The 16,580-nt window shown below is 45.9% G+C and overlaps 1 protein-coding gene across 6 annotated transcripts in view; it reads left to right on the top strand.

Annotated features, from left to right (window-relative positions):
* Positions 1–16,580, top strand: part of EXD3 (exonuclease 3'-5' domain containing 3) — a 295,665-nt gene that overhangs the window by 144,554 nt on the left and 134,531 nt on the right. For 5 of the 6 annotated variants that reach the window (XM_075170194.1, XM_075170195.1, XM_075170191.1 and 2 more), the window contains 8 exons: positions 288–426; positions 765–978; positions 1,843–1,952; positions 3,061–3,271; positions 4,381–4,547; positions 6,938–7,117; positions 13,677–13,730; positions 15,469–15,600. In XM_075170194.1, the coding sequence (XP_075026295.1) occupies positions 288–426; positions 765–978; positions 1,843–1,952; positions 3,061–3,271; positions 4,381–4,547; positions 6,938–7,117; positions 13,677–13,730; positions 15,469–15,600 (1,207 nt within the window). The remainder of the gene's footprint in view (positions 1–287; positions 427–764; positions 979–1,842; positions 1,953–3,060; positions 3,272–4,380; positions 4,548–6,937; positions 7,118–13,676; positions 13,731–15,468; positions 15,601–16,580) is intronic. The other variant, XM_075170196.1, reaches the window with a different exon arrangement.

Raw genomic sequence — 16,580 nt, 5'->3', positions numbered from 1 at the left:
TGGTGTGGGTGTTCTCTGCAGCGGGTGCAGTGCATGTGCGTGGTGGGGTCTCGGGTGCAGTGCCATTTCTGTGATAGGAATAAAAAGAGAGGATGACTCAAGGTGAAAGAGACTGAGATTACAGGGGGAGTGAGGAAAGAGAGGGTGAGGGTAAGAGAAGGAGTTGAGTGGCGTGGGGAAATAGAAGGCCAGGGAGAAATAAGGGGCTTAAGACTTCCTGATGTTCCTCCAGTCCAGGATTTTCTCTCATTGCATGGCTTAAAGCTGTTGCATCTGATTCTGTGCAGGGTAGAAGAGGCCGCAAAAGCAGATAATTATGAAGAGAGTAAGAAGAAGGACTGTTACCAGCTTCCTATTCCACGGGCAAATATTCACTTCCTGCAGACGTGGGAGGAGACACTGCAGTGCTGGGAAAAGGTGCTGCGGGTGAGTGTCACTCTGGGATTTTCTTTGCAGCGTCAAGGAGCAGAACCTCCAGCAGGCTGGTACGCAGGGTTGTGTGTGGGCCACTGCCGTCAAATGTCTCCCTCCCCAAGTCAAGAACAGCTGCTTGTCCGATTTGGGGAACGCGTTGGGAATTGCTGTGCCAGGAGAGGTCCCTCTGAGGTGTGCTGTGGAAGTCACTTGTCTCTGTAGCAGTTTGCACGCTAGCAAAGAGATGCAGTTGTTGGAAAAGAAATGCTTGTGTTCTGGACAGGGACTGTCCAGGCTACTTTCAAGCGTAGACAGTCTCTAAGTAAAGAAGGCTTTTGTCCGTGTTGCAGCCTGGGCAGGTTGTTGGCATTGACATGGAGTGGAGGCCTTCGTTTGGCATGGTCGGGAAGCCGCGTGTCTCCCTCCTTCAAATCGCTCTGAAGGATGAGGTGTTCCTGCTTGATTTGCCACGGCTCCTCGAGCAAGCTGCGACGGAGGGTGAGAAGGAGAAGCTTCCCCATTTCATCCAGATGCTCTATTCAGATGCAGCCATCACTAAACTAGGTAACATGTGTCTCTTCTCCCTGCCTCGGGTCTTTTCACAGCTTATTTTGTGTAATTCTTAGATCCTCTCGGGGTTGTCATTCTTTAAATCCACTTATCACGGAACCAGCTTTTGTAGCCCTGGGTATTCAAATACTGCCATGCCAGGAAGCAGAGTGACCAGTGTGACTGGGAATGACAGAAATGTCTTCATTTCAGGTCAGACCCAAGATTTCTGATTTAGCCTCCCCTCTTGGTCTTGGGATTGTCTTAGTTCCATACTAAAGCCCAACTTGCACCCAACCTTCAGTGGTCTAGGGAAGTCTGCCATCCAGAGCTTTCTGGATTTGCCGGCCCTGTCCCAAAGCCTCTGTGCTGCGTTCTCGGACTTACCATACCTGGTTTTGGATTCTGCTTGGAGGCTTTTGGCAGGAGCTGTTAAACCCAGAGTTCAAGGGCAAATTCATAACTGACCCACCAGATTTTAAAGAAGTTGATCTTAAACTCAGCATTTTTCAGCCACCTCTCTCTCCCAATCTTGATCTGCAAGGGACTGTCCAGGCTACTTTCAAGCGTAGACAGTCTCTAAGTAAAGAAGGCTTTTGTCCGTGTTGCAGCCTGGGCAGGTTGTTGGCATTGACATGGAGTGGAGGCCTTCGTTTGGCACGGTCGGGAAGCCGCGTGTCTCCCTCCTTCAAATCGCTCTGAAGGATGAGGCGTGTGGGAGAGATGGGAGTCTGCCTTGTTCTCTATCTGAACAGTCCTTCCACCATATGTTTGAACATATATTGTCAGCATTTTGACTCTGAACTAGAAAAAGCTGCAGTGCATTAGCCATGATCTGAGTTTTTCCTACCTGTGTGATTTGGGCTTTTTTTTCCTCAGGTTATGGGATGTCTGGAGACCTGAGCAGCCTTGCAGCCACATGGTCTGCTTTGAAGGACACGGATAAGCAAGCGCAAGGTGTAGTGGACTTACTCACAGTAGACAAACAAGTAAGGATGAACACATGAAGATATGGAAAACTGTGTCTCCTGCGTGCGCTCGTAGATAACTGTCGTGAATTCACAGCATTGTGGTTTTGTATCCTGTATTGGCAGGGAGATGGCTACATGAGTAAATAGGCCTTTTCCCTTGTGGTTTCGAGGATAATATGATTCTGTAAAGAAAGACAGAAGCATTTAGTTTTCATCAACTAAAAAGTTAGAGCTTGATATACTAATAACTTCTTTCATAGCCTTTATAAAAGCTATGAAAAAGCAATTGAAATGGAGACATAGCTCTGTTCAGCTAGGACAAAGCTTCTGAGCACAAGTCATACTTGAACTCGGTAAGAGTAAATTCTTGTAGAAATTCTGATATTCCAAGATCATGCAGTATTGAAGCAGATATTACGGAGTTAATAATTTGTAGAGAACTCATTCATAGAAGGGCTGCTGGTGGATTCAGCACAGGAATTTCTGTTCAGCTGAAGTACAGCTGTCTCTGGGTTTGCACACAGTAGTTTTTAGCAGTCTGCAGAAATGTTAAGGACAACCATTTTAGAAGGTAAATTTTACAGAGTGTGTTTAAGGCTGTGGGTTGGGGTGAACCCAGATCTTTGGGACTGATAGCTTAACCTGGGAAGTGCTGCAGGGTCTGAAGTACCTGCCAACAGCTATTGCCTCGGTTTAATCTGAGAAAACGGCAACTGTGTTACAGGAATACCTTTTCTCACTGGAACTAGGAGGAGAAAGGTGCTGAACTACCGCTGCTATTCTTTTATTGAGTTGGCACCCAGCAGCCTCCAGCATGGCCGAGCACCCTGCAAACCTCTGAGAAGTCACAGTCACAGCCCCACTGCTCTGATGCAATGCTCTACGACAATGCACTTTTTTTCCTTCCCTGGCTATGAAACAGACTTCTTTTGAGCAAGTGTGTTTGTTAAACAAATAACCAGACGCCGTATACATCTAATGCCATCCCAGCCCTTGTCTGAGACAACGGGATTCAATATGCCAGATAAAAATGATAGGGTTGCCACATGGCCCCACCCACTGGAACAGGAGGTGTTGTAAAAGTTGTTTTATAACCACGTGTTTCACATCTTCTTCTTTCCACCAGCTGCAGAAGAGCTCCATGGACTGGAAGAAGGGCGGCTGGAAGGTCGATGTGCTGTCCCCAGAGCAGAGCTACGAGGATAGAGGGTTCAGGCAGCCGGAGAAAGGACTCAGCCTCCTGGTGCAACATGTGCTGGGGAAACCTCTAGATAAAACGGAGCAGCTGTCTAACTGGGAGAAACGGCCTCTCCGGGAGGAACAGATCCTCTATGCAGGTCTGGTCACTGACTCTGTGGCAAGGTGCTACAGATTGTCCATTACCGGCTGTGTTTGTCTGTTCTGTGTCACCAGGAAAATTGTTAAGTAGCAAATGAAGAAAATGGCTTTGCAGATTAGTTCCTGTTCAGAGAAGCCAGCACATACTATGTTTGTCCTTTTGCGGACATGGCTTTAATGGTTGAAGTTTAAACTGTCCAGTGATTCATTATTTCCCTTATGAAAGAATTCCTGTGCTTTGCAGATTTTGTCTGATGAAACATCACCTCAGTGGAAACTCCTCTCAGTAACAGAAAGGAAGAAAGTCCACTTCCTTCTGCCTCATTTCACAGCCTTTCTGCGAAACAAGTGCTATGTTCATTTGTCATAGTGAAGTGCTTGTTAGAGCAGGGTTAAAAATGGGTAGCCATGGTGTCAGAAACTGCAGCACAGAATCGGTACTGTGGAGGGACGAGTGGAATTTATTGCTGATTACCCCAGAGTCAGAAGTCTGGGACTAAATCTTTTCCTGAGGCATCAAAGGACAGTCTACTGAGGCGAACTAGCCCTTTGTAAAATTCAACCATCCTTGAAGCTGACACAGTTCCCACAAAAGTTAATCACCAGGACTTGTAAAACTGGCTCGGAGACTTAGACAGTTCCCGTTGCAAGGAACAGAGGCTGCATGGCAGTGCGTGTGGGCAGGTGATCGCAAACAACTCGGTTATTACTTTTTAAGGTATTACATCTTATGGGGAAGTTACCTTCCCATAGCTGAGATGCGGTAATAAACCGTGGGCAAGCCACTGCTCAGTAACAATGGAGAGTAAAAGGGGTTGGCTGAAGCTATCTTACGTGGTGGTTTGAACAGGCGCACTACAATTTGCATTACGTTAGAATCAGAGACAGCAGAGGGCCTGTCGTTTTTTGAGCTCCTCTGCCTTGGCTCTTTGTGATCGTGTGTTAGGTTATGATGCTCACTGAATCAGTAAAAGAGTGCAGGGTACGATGTTAGTAAGCTGGAGCTTCACAGGTTGTTTGCGTTCAGTGGCGTTTACAAAGGTGAGGGCTTTCTTGCATCAGGAAAGCCTCTGTTTTACTTTTGCATCTCATATTCCATTTTTTCCAGCTTCAGATGCGTACTGTTTGCTGGAGATCTATGAGAAACTCTGTAAGGATCCAGCAAGCTTTGGTCTGAGTTCAGACCTGACTGGGAGTCTGGTGGGAAAACCAAGCATAAAACCCAGGGCAAAGAAGCAGCTGAATAAACAAGAAGTACCGTCACCTTCTGGACAGGTTTGTAAACATCTTCAAAGAGCTGAATGTTGCTCAAGACCCCTGCAAATCATATGTTGCCTTGTCTCTCAGTCATACTATTAGCTATGCATGGCATGCCTGTTTGTAGTCTGTTCTCAGGACTATTGCAGCAAACATCTTCTTCACTCCTCCCCTTTACTGGTAAGATGTGCTTTCTCCTTTGCGTGCCTTGGTTCAGCTTTCCCTGCAATTTTAGGTTCATTTGTCTTCGCAAAATGTTGGTGCAGATCTGTGTGGCAGAATCCAGCTAACCTTGCTGGTAGAAATGTTTCTTCCACATTTCCTCAGTGGTGTGGGTTTGAATTCTGTGGCCTAGGTGTTGCATCAATGAGGTTTCAAAACTGACTTCCTTACTTTTGCTTTTAACTGAGCTTCTACACTTTGATTTCACATTGGGAATGCCTCCTTTATTGTGTCTGGAGTTGAAGTCTGCAAAGTTAAAACAATCGATCAAAAAAGTCTTTCTGCTGATGGCTTGTCTCTGACTCCTGCCATATACATGCTGCATGACTGGCCTCCCCCTGCAACGTATGTTGTGACAGAGCCTTAAAACTCCACTGGCCATAACTTGGAGCTGCATCACTCTGCTCAAATATCTTGGAACGTGACTAGTCCCTCTCTCTCAGTCATAAAGTTTTACTTTTAAAATGCAACCATCCGGTTGTTTATGCACCTATGAAAACATTAGCAGAAAAGCAGTTTTGTTTATTAGCTGAGAAGACTCACTATGGCTGTGTATCCTTCTGAGCAGTCCCAAATGTGTATGTAGCTCCTGAAGTCAATACTACCTTCCATGGATGGACTGAGATGCTATTCATTATAGTCACCTTTTCAGGATCCTCCTTATCAAGTGAGTGTAAATGTACAGTATCCTATTAGTCTTAGTCAGGCAGTAAAACACAAAGCTGTTCAGTACTTTCCTAAGCACTCTGTGTTCATGGGAATGTTGTATGTTACAACAGATTTGACTGGCTGCTGCAGAAATGGGAAAAGTAAGTACTTCAGGCTTGAATTACCTTGTGAACTCATGGGTCATCTTTGTGTTCCTACAGTCAGATTCATTAACCGGGAGGTAGTTGGTAAAACCTGGACTGGGACTCAAAAAAGCAGACTTCTCCTGACTCTGCATCCTGCGTGACTCCAAGCTCTCTTTCCCAGTGTTTCCTGGTCCGCTATCTGAAGTGGGGCTAATGACACTATTCTCCTTTACAAGCTTTTTGCTCTCTGCTGCCGTGAAACATGAGAAAAAGGCTACATATGACATTGCTGGCCATTGAGTAAACACCAGCTAAGAGCCAGCTGCTGCTCCTTTACATCTGTTTGAACAGAAGCAGCAGCACAGGGTTGGTGTCTCCAGCTACCTCAGCGTGGAAGGCTCAGCTTGATCCGTTATCACAGCACTCTGATGTCTCGGGGCACAGCTGCATCCACCAAGGTCCTTGCAGGAGCCAGTGACAGCCCAGTCTACCCAGCGCTCCAGAGCTTTGCGTGCATGCACAGCTTCTGGGAGGTGCAGCATCACAGAGACTGAGCTCTCAGATCTGAGCTGGTTCACACGGTCAGCCCAGGTGTATCTGCATTTCCAGGCCTGAGTCAACTCCTGCAGAGCTGCTCTGCAGCGCTGCAGTAACTCTCTGGTTCCAAAGGCAGCGTAGCCTGCATAAATGGTGGCTGCGTCCTTCAGTCATCCCAGCTGATTCAAGTTCCTGGAGGCAAAGCTGAACATCGGAGGTTCCTTAATAACTTCCCTTCTCCATGAATTTAGCTATTGTACTTCTGGGAGCCTCCCAACGACAAAGTCTCCCAACTGCAGGAACTCCCCCAGCAGCAGACATTTGAAATAAAATAAACAGAATTCAGGCACTGCCTATTTTTAAACTTCTGAAGATAACAAAGCTGTTGTGGTTGCTTTGTCTACCTGTTTCTCCCTCTGTCTGTCAGATCCCCTTCCCAAATCATAACTCTGGCACCTGTGTATTAATTGCAGTCTAATTCGATAGGGGAATAGCAGATGTGTTTCTGTGAATTCATGAAAATGAATGTCTGTGTAGAGCGTAGAAGGCCAGGCTGGCATTTCTCCAGGGAAGGGCTGCAGATCCCCGGTTTGGGTGGCCAGCTGGCCAGTGAGTGAATGGCTAATTCAGAATTAGCCCCATCGTGTGCTGCCTCCTGCCCAAGTGGTAGGTGGGCGATGTAGAAAGGACATGGAGGAGGAACTGGAGGTGTTGCAGAGCATGGGGGAAATTGTAATACAAGTGGTAGGGGACAGTTGGATTTGCCATGGCGGGTGAACGCAGGGGGGCAAAACACAAATGTGCTGGAAATCAGCTTTCTGTTCCGCTGCTTACGGATCTCTTGCCTTTCTGTAGCAATGCAAGGGATCCAAAAAGGAGACCTCATGTCCCTCTGCTCCCATCTCCCCAAAGGAGTTCAGCGTGGTCTGCGATAACATGCTGCAAGGCCTCGGGCGCTATCTTCGCTGCCTTGGTGTAGATGTCCGGATGCTGGAGAATGAGGATGACCACAGGAAGGCTGCTGAGGTTAGTCAGGTGTGTATGTGAGTGCGTTTATAGCTCCCATCTGCGCTCCTTGGGAAACGCCTGCTGCTTACGGAATAACTGCGCTGGTGAGTCGCTCGCGCCGAACAGGCAGCGCGTGGCAGGAGCTGCCCAGCGCATGCGTCCTCTGCGCCCCTGCTGAGACCCAGCCCTCTGCTTCAGTCCGAGAAGCTGTGTCACATGGCAGCTGGTATCAGAAGTCCCTGCAGTAGTGCGTGAGCTTGGTTTTCTGTTTGCAGGAGATGGGAGGTGAGCAGAGTGCTGTGATCTCGCACCTTATTTGTCTCTGTGTGTTTGTGTCATTGACAGCTGGGAAGTCATTAGAAGAACACAAATAAAGATATGACCTGCAGTCTCAAGTGTCTTTGATGGGGAGGTCGTGGTAGATTTGCAACAAGGCAAAAATCAGAGAAAGGAACCCAGAATTCACTTAGGTTTCTAATGGACTCCAGTTTGGGCTTACAGGGAAGGTATTTGCCTGCCTTGTGCCTGGGTCAATTGAACAGAACCATAATCAAAAGATGGCTGTTCAATATGAAAGGAAAAATTTCCATAATGAATTGCCATATAATGTCCTAGCTGGCCACCACCTTGTGAGAGGACTCAAAGGTGATCAGCCACAACTTGCAGTGAAATGTTTGGGAAAGGAAGAGTCTCTAACATACATGGGGACAATGAACATTGGTCTGGACTCCCATAACAATTTTGACCCTCTGCCTCTCAGAGGAGAGACACATGCTTCTTCATTTCAGACATACTTCTACTACGCCAGAAATGGAGATATCCAGCCCACACAGTGTGTTGCTATCAAATGTGCACTGATCACCCGGCCTGGTGCGCAGGATGTTTCCTCTTCAGATGTCTGCTTGGCCTGAATCCTGGGCAGGCTCTAACTTCTGCAGAAATAATTAATATCTCATCTCTGCCAAACTTGCACAAGTCATTTAAACAAACTAGTTCTCACTGCCTCCCCCCAGAGCCCCGTCTCCGCTTCTCATCCTGATACCTTATCGTGCTATGGACAGGATGTTTTACATTGCTTTCTCTATGGTGACCGGACAAACATCCTTTCGCTATCAAAAGCCCTTGGAGTGTTACTCTATTGCAAAGCCTTTGATCTGTGCTTGGATAATCAAAGATAAAAATAGACTCCTCCCACCCTACTTTATATCTGGCTAGTCCTGATTTAATAAAAGTTGAATGTTGACCACCCCTACGCCCAAAAACTTGTGTTATTGTAAAGGCCAGGAGAAGGGTTTGGATCCTGGTCACTGAATACAAGATAGACGGTTTGCGTGTTGTCCCAACAGAGTCTCAAACTAGTGTCACCGGGAACACATAAGTGTGTACAGAGTTCGTGTTTGTTCTTCATTAAAGTCATTTCACTAAAATGATTTATCAGTCATACTACACATCTCCTTGTGCCAAGAAGTCCTGAATTGCCTGGCATTTGCTTCTTATTGTTCTCATTCCTATTGCTTGTTAAAGTGACTTCAAGTATTGGTAGGCAGATGGATCTTGTCTTTCACCCTCTATTATTTGAGATTAAACTTACAAGCCTGAGAACTTTGTAGGTTGTGCTTGGGCAGCTATGGATTTTTTTTATTTTTTCTTTTAGACTAATGCGTGCGGCAGTAATTGGTTTGAGAAACCCCATTCCCAGGCTAAACTTGAAGTCTGTGTCCTGTGTACTGCTTCGTGTTGTGCTGCTATTATTGGCTAAATGTTTTATCTTGGACAACAGTTGTCATGGCAAGTTTATCGCGCCAGATCTGCAATCTCAGATCTGCCAGCCCGTGAGAGCAGGACCTCCAATACCACGAGCCAGTGCATTCCCCTGTTTGCCCATATTTGGCTGTTGTGAGATGACACCGGTTTGCATTCTGTGTATTTAATGGTGCCATTTAATTAGGACTTGATTGGAGAAGTGACTGATTACAAGTTATCTGTCGTAAGCACAGACACAGAAAATGGAAAACGGAAAACACTTTAAAAATGAAAAAATAATAGAAATTCATACTGAAAATTTCTCTGGTTAAATCTGTCCTCATGTTGAAGGCAAAGAGCTCACAATCGATCCTTACAAAAACGTTTTAGCCTCTGTTCATGAGCGCCAGCCTCTCTGGGAAGAGCAGCTTTGTGTCCAAGTAGGGGTTCTGTGTCATTTTCCACGTCTTCTCATTCTGTTGGGTGGCAGTAATATTTTTATCGTGTTATGTGATATTTTTACCGTTCATATCCTAGCTGCTGTAGCGCAATGCACGCAAGTGTTTGGCAAAGCAGGTATGCAGCTGGGGGATGAAATTCGTACCAGATGTGCTGGACAGTTGAGAGCCGGGGGGATTCACCATGTGCTTTCCCTGAAACATGTCCTTGCCTGGCAGCGCTGCTCCGGTCCTGCACCTTGGCAGGAGGCCCTTCTGGAGGGCCTTGGGTAGTGGTCCAGGCTGGCCCAAGCCTGGCTCCCTGCTGTATGGCAAAATTGGGAGGCCGCTCTTGAGAAGGGCTGTATGCATCCAGCCATTCCTCACCAGCGGCTTCTGACTCCATCCCAAGGTTCTTTCCAATTAATACATTTTTCTTTTCTTAAATCATGTCCTATGCCTGTTGTGTTTCTAGCCACGTCTTCCAGCTTGTCTTCTGCAAACTTCTCTCTGCAGAGAATCTTAAACCTGTCTTTTGGGCCTTGGGATAATTAGAAGGAGGTGGGAAAGTTTCAGTGGATGTTCCTCTTTTCTCTGCAATTTTGCAGACTCAGGTAGAGCAGCGGGATGCTTCTCACACTAACCTTAAAGGATCACCCACCAGTCTGAAGTGACTACAGCAGATCTTGCAATGTTGTCCTTCAGGAGCGAAGCAGAAGCTTGTAAGAAAATTTTAGTAGTCTCTTAGGTTGCTAATTTCTAAGAAGAGACTTGGTGAAATCTCAAAGCCCTTTGAGTTGAGTTGTGGGATGGTTTGTTTTATTTTTTTAATGGACTGTGCTCTTGGTCTTCAAAATCATCCTCATCTCTAAGAATAATTTGCATGCTAAGGCAAACCTGGTATCTTTTTGAAGTGTGATAATATCCAGAAGGCTGGTAGAACTGCCTTCTTGCAGCTCCAGTGGTGTAGAAGGTTCCTTTGCAAGGTTACACCTCCTCCCCCGAAACTCCAGGTGAACCAGTGAGTCGGAGAGGAGGGCCAGGCTTGGATGGATCTCAGGAGCCAGTTAGAGCAATGTGAACCTGGATCTAAATTGCCCTGGACTGCTTTGGAGCCATGGAACACAAAGGGGACTTCTAATACTGCAGTGAGCAGAGCTTCATGGAACGGGGGAATCTAATCTCTGATCTCGTCTCAGCTTTGAATGTCTTTTTCCATATTTTTGATGTAAACCTCATTCTTCAGGTTTGCTAGTCTTTTTACCTCCCCGCCAGTCTGCGGAGTAAATTCACAGAGGACAGATGAAGAACTGTTCTGCCTTTAAGATCAAGACTTCGCTTTTGATGTTTGGTCAGCAGGAGGAGAGTGTCTTTCATTGGAGACCTTGATACAAATAGGTCTACGTTAAGAAACAGAATTGGGTCGATGGTTTTGGTCTGGTACTTAAGGCCACGTTATGAAATCATCACAATAACGCTGTACAATTTATGGTTTTCAGGAATGCTGAAGAGAAGTCTAGGGTTGAAATACCAGCAGTACCGCAAGTGTATTCATAGCTATTAAGTTCTTGGTTTACTGTCTATTTTAAAAGAGTCTGAGATAAGAGGTAGGGGCCTTCAGGGTTGGATGGAGGTTTGTCATCCACTTCTCTAATAAATCCTTGTCTGGGGACTTGTCCAGCACACATCCTGGAGCAGACGCTTTCTGTCCGCTCCCTTTTTGTCTGAACTGGGCCCTTGCTGGCCACGGCTCAGGATCACTGCTTCACCTCTGCCGCTGCAGGGGGGGTCACAGCTTTTCCTGGAGGGCTGCCTTGCAAAAGGAGCACTGCAGTTTGCCTCTTCAAGGACGTGCAGCGTTGCCCAAGATGAGTCATGCTTGGCAAATTTTAAATTTTAAATTGCAAATCTACAGCCTTGTGCTGTTTCTTGAAACCTTCTTTGGCCTTCATTCAAGATCCTTTAGGTTGTCACGAATGATTCTGCCGCTGGTGCTGGCTTCGAAACATAGGGGCTCTCTCTGCCCTCTCTCATCAGTCGTTGCCCTTCCAGGTCTCTCCGGCAGTAATTCATTTGAGTTCATTCATCTCCTCGAGATGAAATTTGGCTGAACAGACAGGCACGTCAAGGGCTAAATAAGAATACCAAGTTATTAGGGAGTGCTTTCTGTCCAGAAGGTCTAAGCCTTTTCCAGAGGAAGTTGATATTATCTTTTTAATAGATTGTGAAACTGAGGCCGATGCCCTCTCTGCAGCACTTGGGATGGAGCACAAGGCCCTGACACCCACCCCAACGCACTACTCTGACGGTTCTTCTCCTTTTGCTTGCATCTCTGAGCATACATCTCCCGGATGGTCCCAGCGCTGCCTTTGGTTTTTTCTTTCAGAGGAAAAGAAGGAATTGTGCCCTTTTCTCCAGCACATATCCTCCATGGTTCCAGTCAGATGTGTGCTATCACATGGCTTTTCTGGCTCTGCGTGCTTCTCCCAGTCGTTGTTCCAGAGGCGGAAAAACATGCTGGAAGAGTTATTGCTTTTCTCCTTTTTATTTGATGTTCTTTGCCTGTCTCTGCAGAGCCATTTAGATAAGGGGATTTATCAAGCTTGAACTAATTAACCCTGGATGCAGGAAGTCAGAATGGAGTGTTCCAGCTGTGAAATCCTCAGACTTACCCTGAAGCACACATGGGTCTGAAGGAATTTCACATCTCTTTTCCCTTGTCGGCAAATCACTGTGGTGAACTTTTGCTGTTGCCTTACTGGACTTCTCTCACTAATGTGGTTTGTCGGCAGGGCTGGCCAGTAACCCAAACTGCGTGTAGAGGGATTGCACGCGGCACAGGGTGTCTCTGCTGCCACTTCAAGGTTCCTGTTCCTGGAGAATTTTTTTCCTTTATTCAGAGAGAGGATTGATTTTGATAGAAATCCGGTAATTTTGCCTGTGGGAAGAGGCTTTAGAAGTTGTTGCCAATCGCTTTCTCAGTGCAGAACTGGCAGCCAAAGAGTGACTTCACAAAAAGGGGAGGAAAGCAGCTACCTGAAAGGTCAAGATAGGAAAAAAATGGTTGCTTAGTTGACTGCACGGGGAGTTTGTGCCTTCAGAACCTTCTCCCCCTTGTTTCGTGTTGCCATAGGTCCAATGGGTCTGAAGAGAATAGCTATCCAAGACAGAGTTGAAAAATCTTGGTTTGTTTTTTTCGGTGTTCCCTGGCAGTGCTTGGTGGTGTCAGACTGTCTGGGAAGTGCAGGAGGACTCTGATCCCAGATGTGTCCTCCTGCCAGGGTTAAAGAGTGATCCAGAGAGAGCTTCTGAAACTCTGATCCAGAAGAGAGACCTCCGTGACACACATCTGGAAACAGTGAAAAATACGAGGGCTTCCAAGAGAATCCAAGCCAGAGAAGAGAAATAACCTCGTGCCTACCTCGAAGTGCCAATCTCTTGTCAGCACTAGCAGAGCTGACGTGCTGGTTCACATGGGAATCCTTCTATCGCTACGGCCATGAAACTATTTCCCTCCTACAGGAGGGGGTGAAGGGGTGGGAGGGAGGGATGTCATTTAATCGTACGAAGATCAGTCACACTTTCATCCTTGTGAAGAATTGCAGTTCCAGATTTAGTATCTCCTTTTAGCACCAAACCATTTGAAAGTGTCTCTTACTCTCTTGCGAAGGTCGGAAGTGCGGGTAATGAGTCCCTTGATAATTCAGCGCAGACCTTTCCCTTGAAGGACAAGACCTCTGATAAAAGCGCGGGATTGCAAGTCAGGAGGTGATAAACTCTAATGGAGATGTTCTTTGCAGCCTGGAAAGGGTGCACAATTTCCGTACGTCTGCTCTTGGGCTGCTAGGAGAATAACACTGTCTTCTCTTTAAGGAGTGGAGTGAGCATCGCTCTGTTAATGTCTATGAAGTTTGCAGACACATTTAATGGTACCTTTTTTTGCTGGAATTACCTGCTTAGGTTATTTTTTCCTTTCTCCCCTGGGCATTGCTGTGCGAGCAGAACTGCTTGCTTCTTTGTGAACCAGACTGGGGAAATAGAAATAGTCTGTGTTAAGGAAAAAAAAAAAAGACAGAAAGGTTTCTGATAGGATTATTTCAAGGTGGATCGGTTCCCTGGGCCATCTGCAGTGCAGATGCACAAGTAGCTTGTTCCAGCACACGTGAGGCAAGGCGGGTATTGGCAGGGAGGGGACATGTAGTGAGCGAGCGATACCTTGAGCCGCTCTTGCTGTCAAGAACTTATTGTTGAACCAGACCCAGATACGCTTGGCCTCGTGTATGCCGACACTGGAGAGAAAGACTCGATATCGCCAGTTCCTGTTCTCTCTGCTTTGACTGAAAGGAAAGCTTGAATCCAGTGTAACTTCAGCCCATGTTCATTATGATTTTTACTGTTTTTTCCAGATTGCCCGACAGGAAGGAAGAGTCATTTTAACCTCTGGACTCCCATATCAGACTGTAAGTGTTCAGAGCTTCTGGCATTTTTTTGGCATTGTATCGTTGCATGGTCTGGGATGTGCAGTGTAGAGAAAAGGAAAAGTCAGATGTGAATGCAACAGCTTGCTTTTTCATGTTTTCTGCACTAAAAACTACATTAAGGGTCTTTAGAGATTTGCTGTTCTTAATGACCAAAGCTGAGGGTGACTTTTTTTTTATACTCAGTACTGCATCAGTAGGGAGAGCGACTGCTCTCCATCGGGGGCGGGGGTGGAAATCAAGCCAAGCAATCCAGAACAAAGTGTTTCTGTTTGGCCTCACTGGCAGGTGAAAGGCAGCTTAATTCCCGTGCTTTTTATCACAAAGATTCTTGTTTACTGACTGGCTCCACACTGACATAGTTTCAACACTTAAAGACATTTCTTCAGGCTTGGAAGGGAGAGAATGGAAGCCACCAAGCATGGGTCCCGGTGGAAGCTGTAGAGGTTTTGCGTTCCTATAGATACACAAAAAAACCAAAGCAAAACCCAACCTTACCCTCGGCACCAGGTGTTCAGAGCCCTTTGTGAGACACGCTTCAAAACGGAGTGTTGGTGGGAATATACTGAACCTGTCAAGTCAGTGGTTGCAATGTTATGATGCCTGCTGCAGGTCTTTTGCACTTTGTTACTGCCCAAAAATTCATTTGGAAGAGTGAAACTATTCTGGATTACACACATGAGCCAGAGTGCAGGACTTCTTGGTCACAAACTATCAATACAGAAGCTCCCAACTACTCAAGTCTCTAGTTGGAGTATTTGCAGAATGTAGATTGCTAACTTCCTACATAATAGCTGAGCATTGAAGAAAACTCCCCCCATGATGAGACCCTGTGAGGCGAGTGCAGCCGTGCCATGCTACAGGTTCCTTATCCAGACTGTGGTTCCTTGAGCCTACAGTTGATGTAATAGGTAATTCAGCATCCAGCATAATCTTATTTGGCAAAGCTTTAACTTCAAAGTACTGTGTAGGAATTGCAAAAGGAAAATAACTGCTTCCCAGTGTACGATACTGTCCTGAGAAATCTCTGGTTCCCTTTGTTCCTTTGCCTTTGTATGCCCTACGCGAGGACAGGATGGCTCTGCTAGGCTCCTGTATTTGCATGTAGCTGATCCCACCTCGCTGTGAGTACTCATCATGTTCATAAAGATGTGTCTGGAACTTCCCAGTGCTTGTTCCCAGATACAAACTTCTCTGCTAAACGTGGAACAAACATCGAGGGACTGTCCACATCAACCACTTCAAATTCATTGGCCATCAGTGAACTCCAGGTGAAATGGTGTTAAACTAGAAGGGTTGAAGTGGTAAAACTGTCATTGGACGTCATCTCCATCATTGTGCTTTTGCATACTGTGTGTGATCTGGCCAGGTTTCACGTGAAAGCTGTGATTAAATTCAGTTCAGTTTCCTCTTGCTACCCCTGTCAGCACCACACCACCAAATTATAATTTGAAGGGGACTTGGGCAATCATGTTTCGTATATATATAACATGCTGCAGTGCTTCAGTGCTTCACTAGTCTCAGAGCTATTGCAGCAGTGGCTAAGTGTTAAATTACCAATTGTGCTTGTTAGATCAAGATTTAGACTGTAAACACATACTAACTCCAAATATTATTTGTAATTAAAACCAAACCAAGTGTATTAGGAAAAAACCCACAGATCACGATGCATGGAGTGCCTCATTTATTGTCTTTTTGGTTTACGACTTGTCTTTTGAAGCTGCAGTCCCAGGTAGCAGAAGGAAGGTGTTTCTCTGTAAACTGCTCAGAAAAGGCAAAAGAACAGGCCCTGCAGGTTCTGAAGCACTTCAACGTTCAAGTATCCCTGGCGGATATCTTCAGCCGCTGCCAGGTAGGACAAGGCTTGTCTGAATTAAAGTTCATGCTCGCTCGCCGTTTCGTGCACAGCAGGCGCTGCTTCAGGTCTTGCGCTCAGTGTCTTCTACTTGGTTCCCAAGATTTCTGCTTGAATTTTGGCAACATCTTGCAAAGCTGTGAGGAGTTCTGAGTGTGCTAACAGCCATCAGAAGTGTTGATGAATAAGTCAGAAGAGCAGAGGCGCTGCATCTGCAGCTTTGCTAGAAACTCTGCTGTTTTTCTGATTTTTGGTACTTGGCATGTGTTTTGGCATTGACTATCACGGTTATAGTCTCTTTGTTGCTGTGTTCTCCGTCTAGGACACATGCTGTTTTAATTATAAACCGAGTTTAATTATGGCTCTGTGATTCTGATAACACTTAATTACTTTAATAGGAGGATTTTTTTAAGGACTGTTTTTTTTTTTCAGAAGTTATTAGGTTAATTCATGTCCATGCTAGTTGATGACTCCAGATTGTGTTTGGCACTGGATATCTGTGGATTGTTGTTAAGAAGAAATTTTAATTGTGTTAGCTCAAATCTCCATCTCTTCCAATTTCACTCTTGTATTTGTTACAGTAACACGCTGAAACCTATCCCTTCAAAAACTGTAATATAAACCAACTTGCAACTTCAACATCTCTCATCTTATCAGTGTTTAAAGAGAGAAAAAGAAGAAACTGCAAATCTGGCTAGAAAAGGAGCTTTCTCTTCAGAATAAACAAGCCAGCTGAACACTTCAGTGAAGCCTGGCTCAGTGCCTTGTGGTCGAGCTCGCGGGGTCTCCTGGCCTGGTGGGGCTGCACAAGTGTTGTAGGAATAGCGGTGACTTCTGGGCAAACACACCGGAGAGCATTTTCTAGACCTCTGCTTATATCTCATGTCGGTTGTTGAAACTGTATCTGTAGTTTACAGAGAAAATAAGAGTTGTCCAGCTGTGCAGGTTGTCTGTAAGAGGAGAATGACATAGCACCA

This window comes from Calonectris borealis, chromosome 21 (assembly GCF_964195595.1).
Source record: "Calonectris borealis chromosome 21, bCalBor7.hap1.2, whole genome shotgun sequence".
In the NCBI taxonomy this organism is placed as follows: Eukaryota; Metazoa; Chordata; class Aves; order Procellariiformes; family Procellariidae; genus Calonectris; species Calonectris borealis.
Note: the sequence above shows the minus strand (reverse complement) of the source record. Positions and strands in the feature narration are given on the sequence as shown.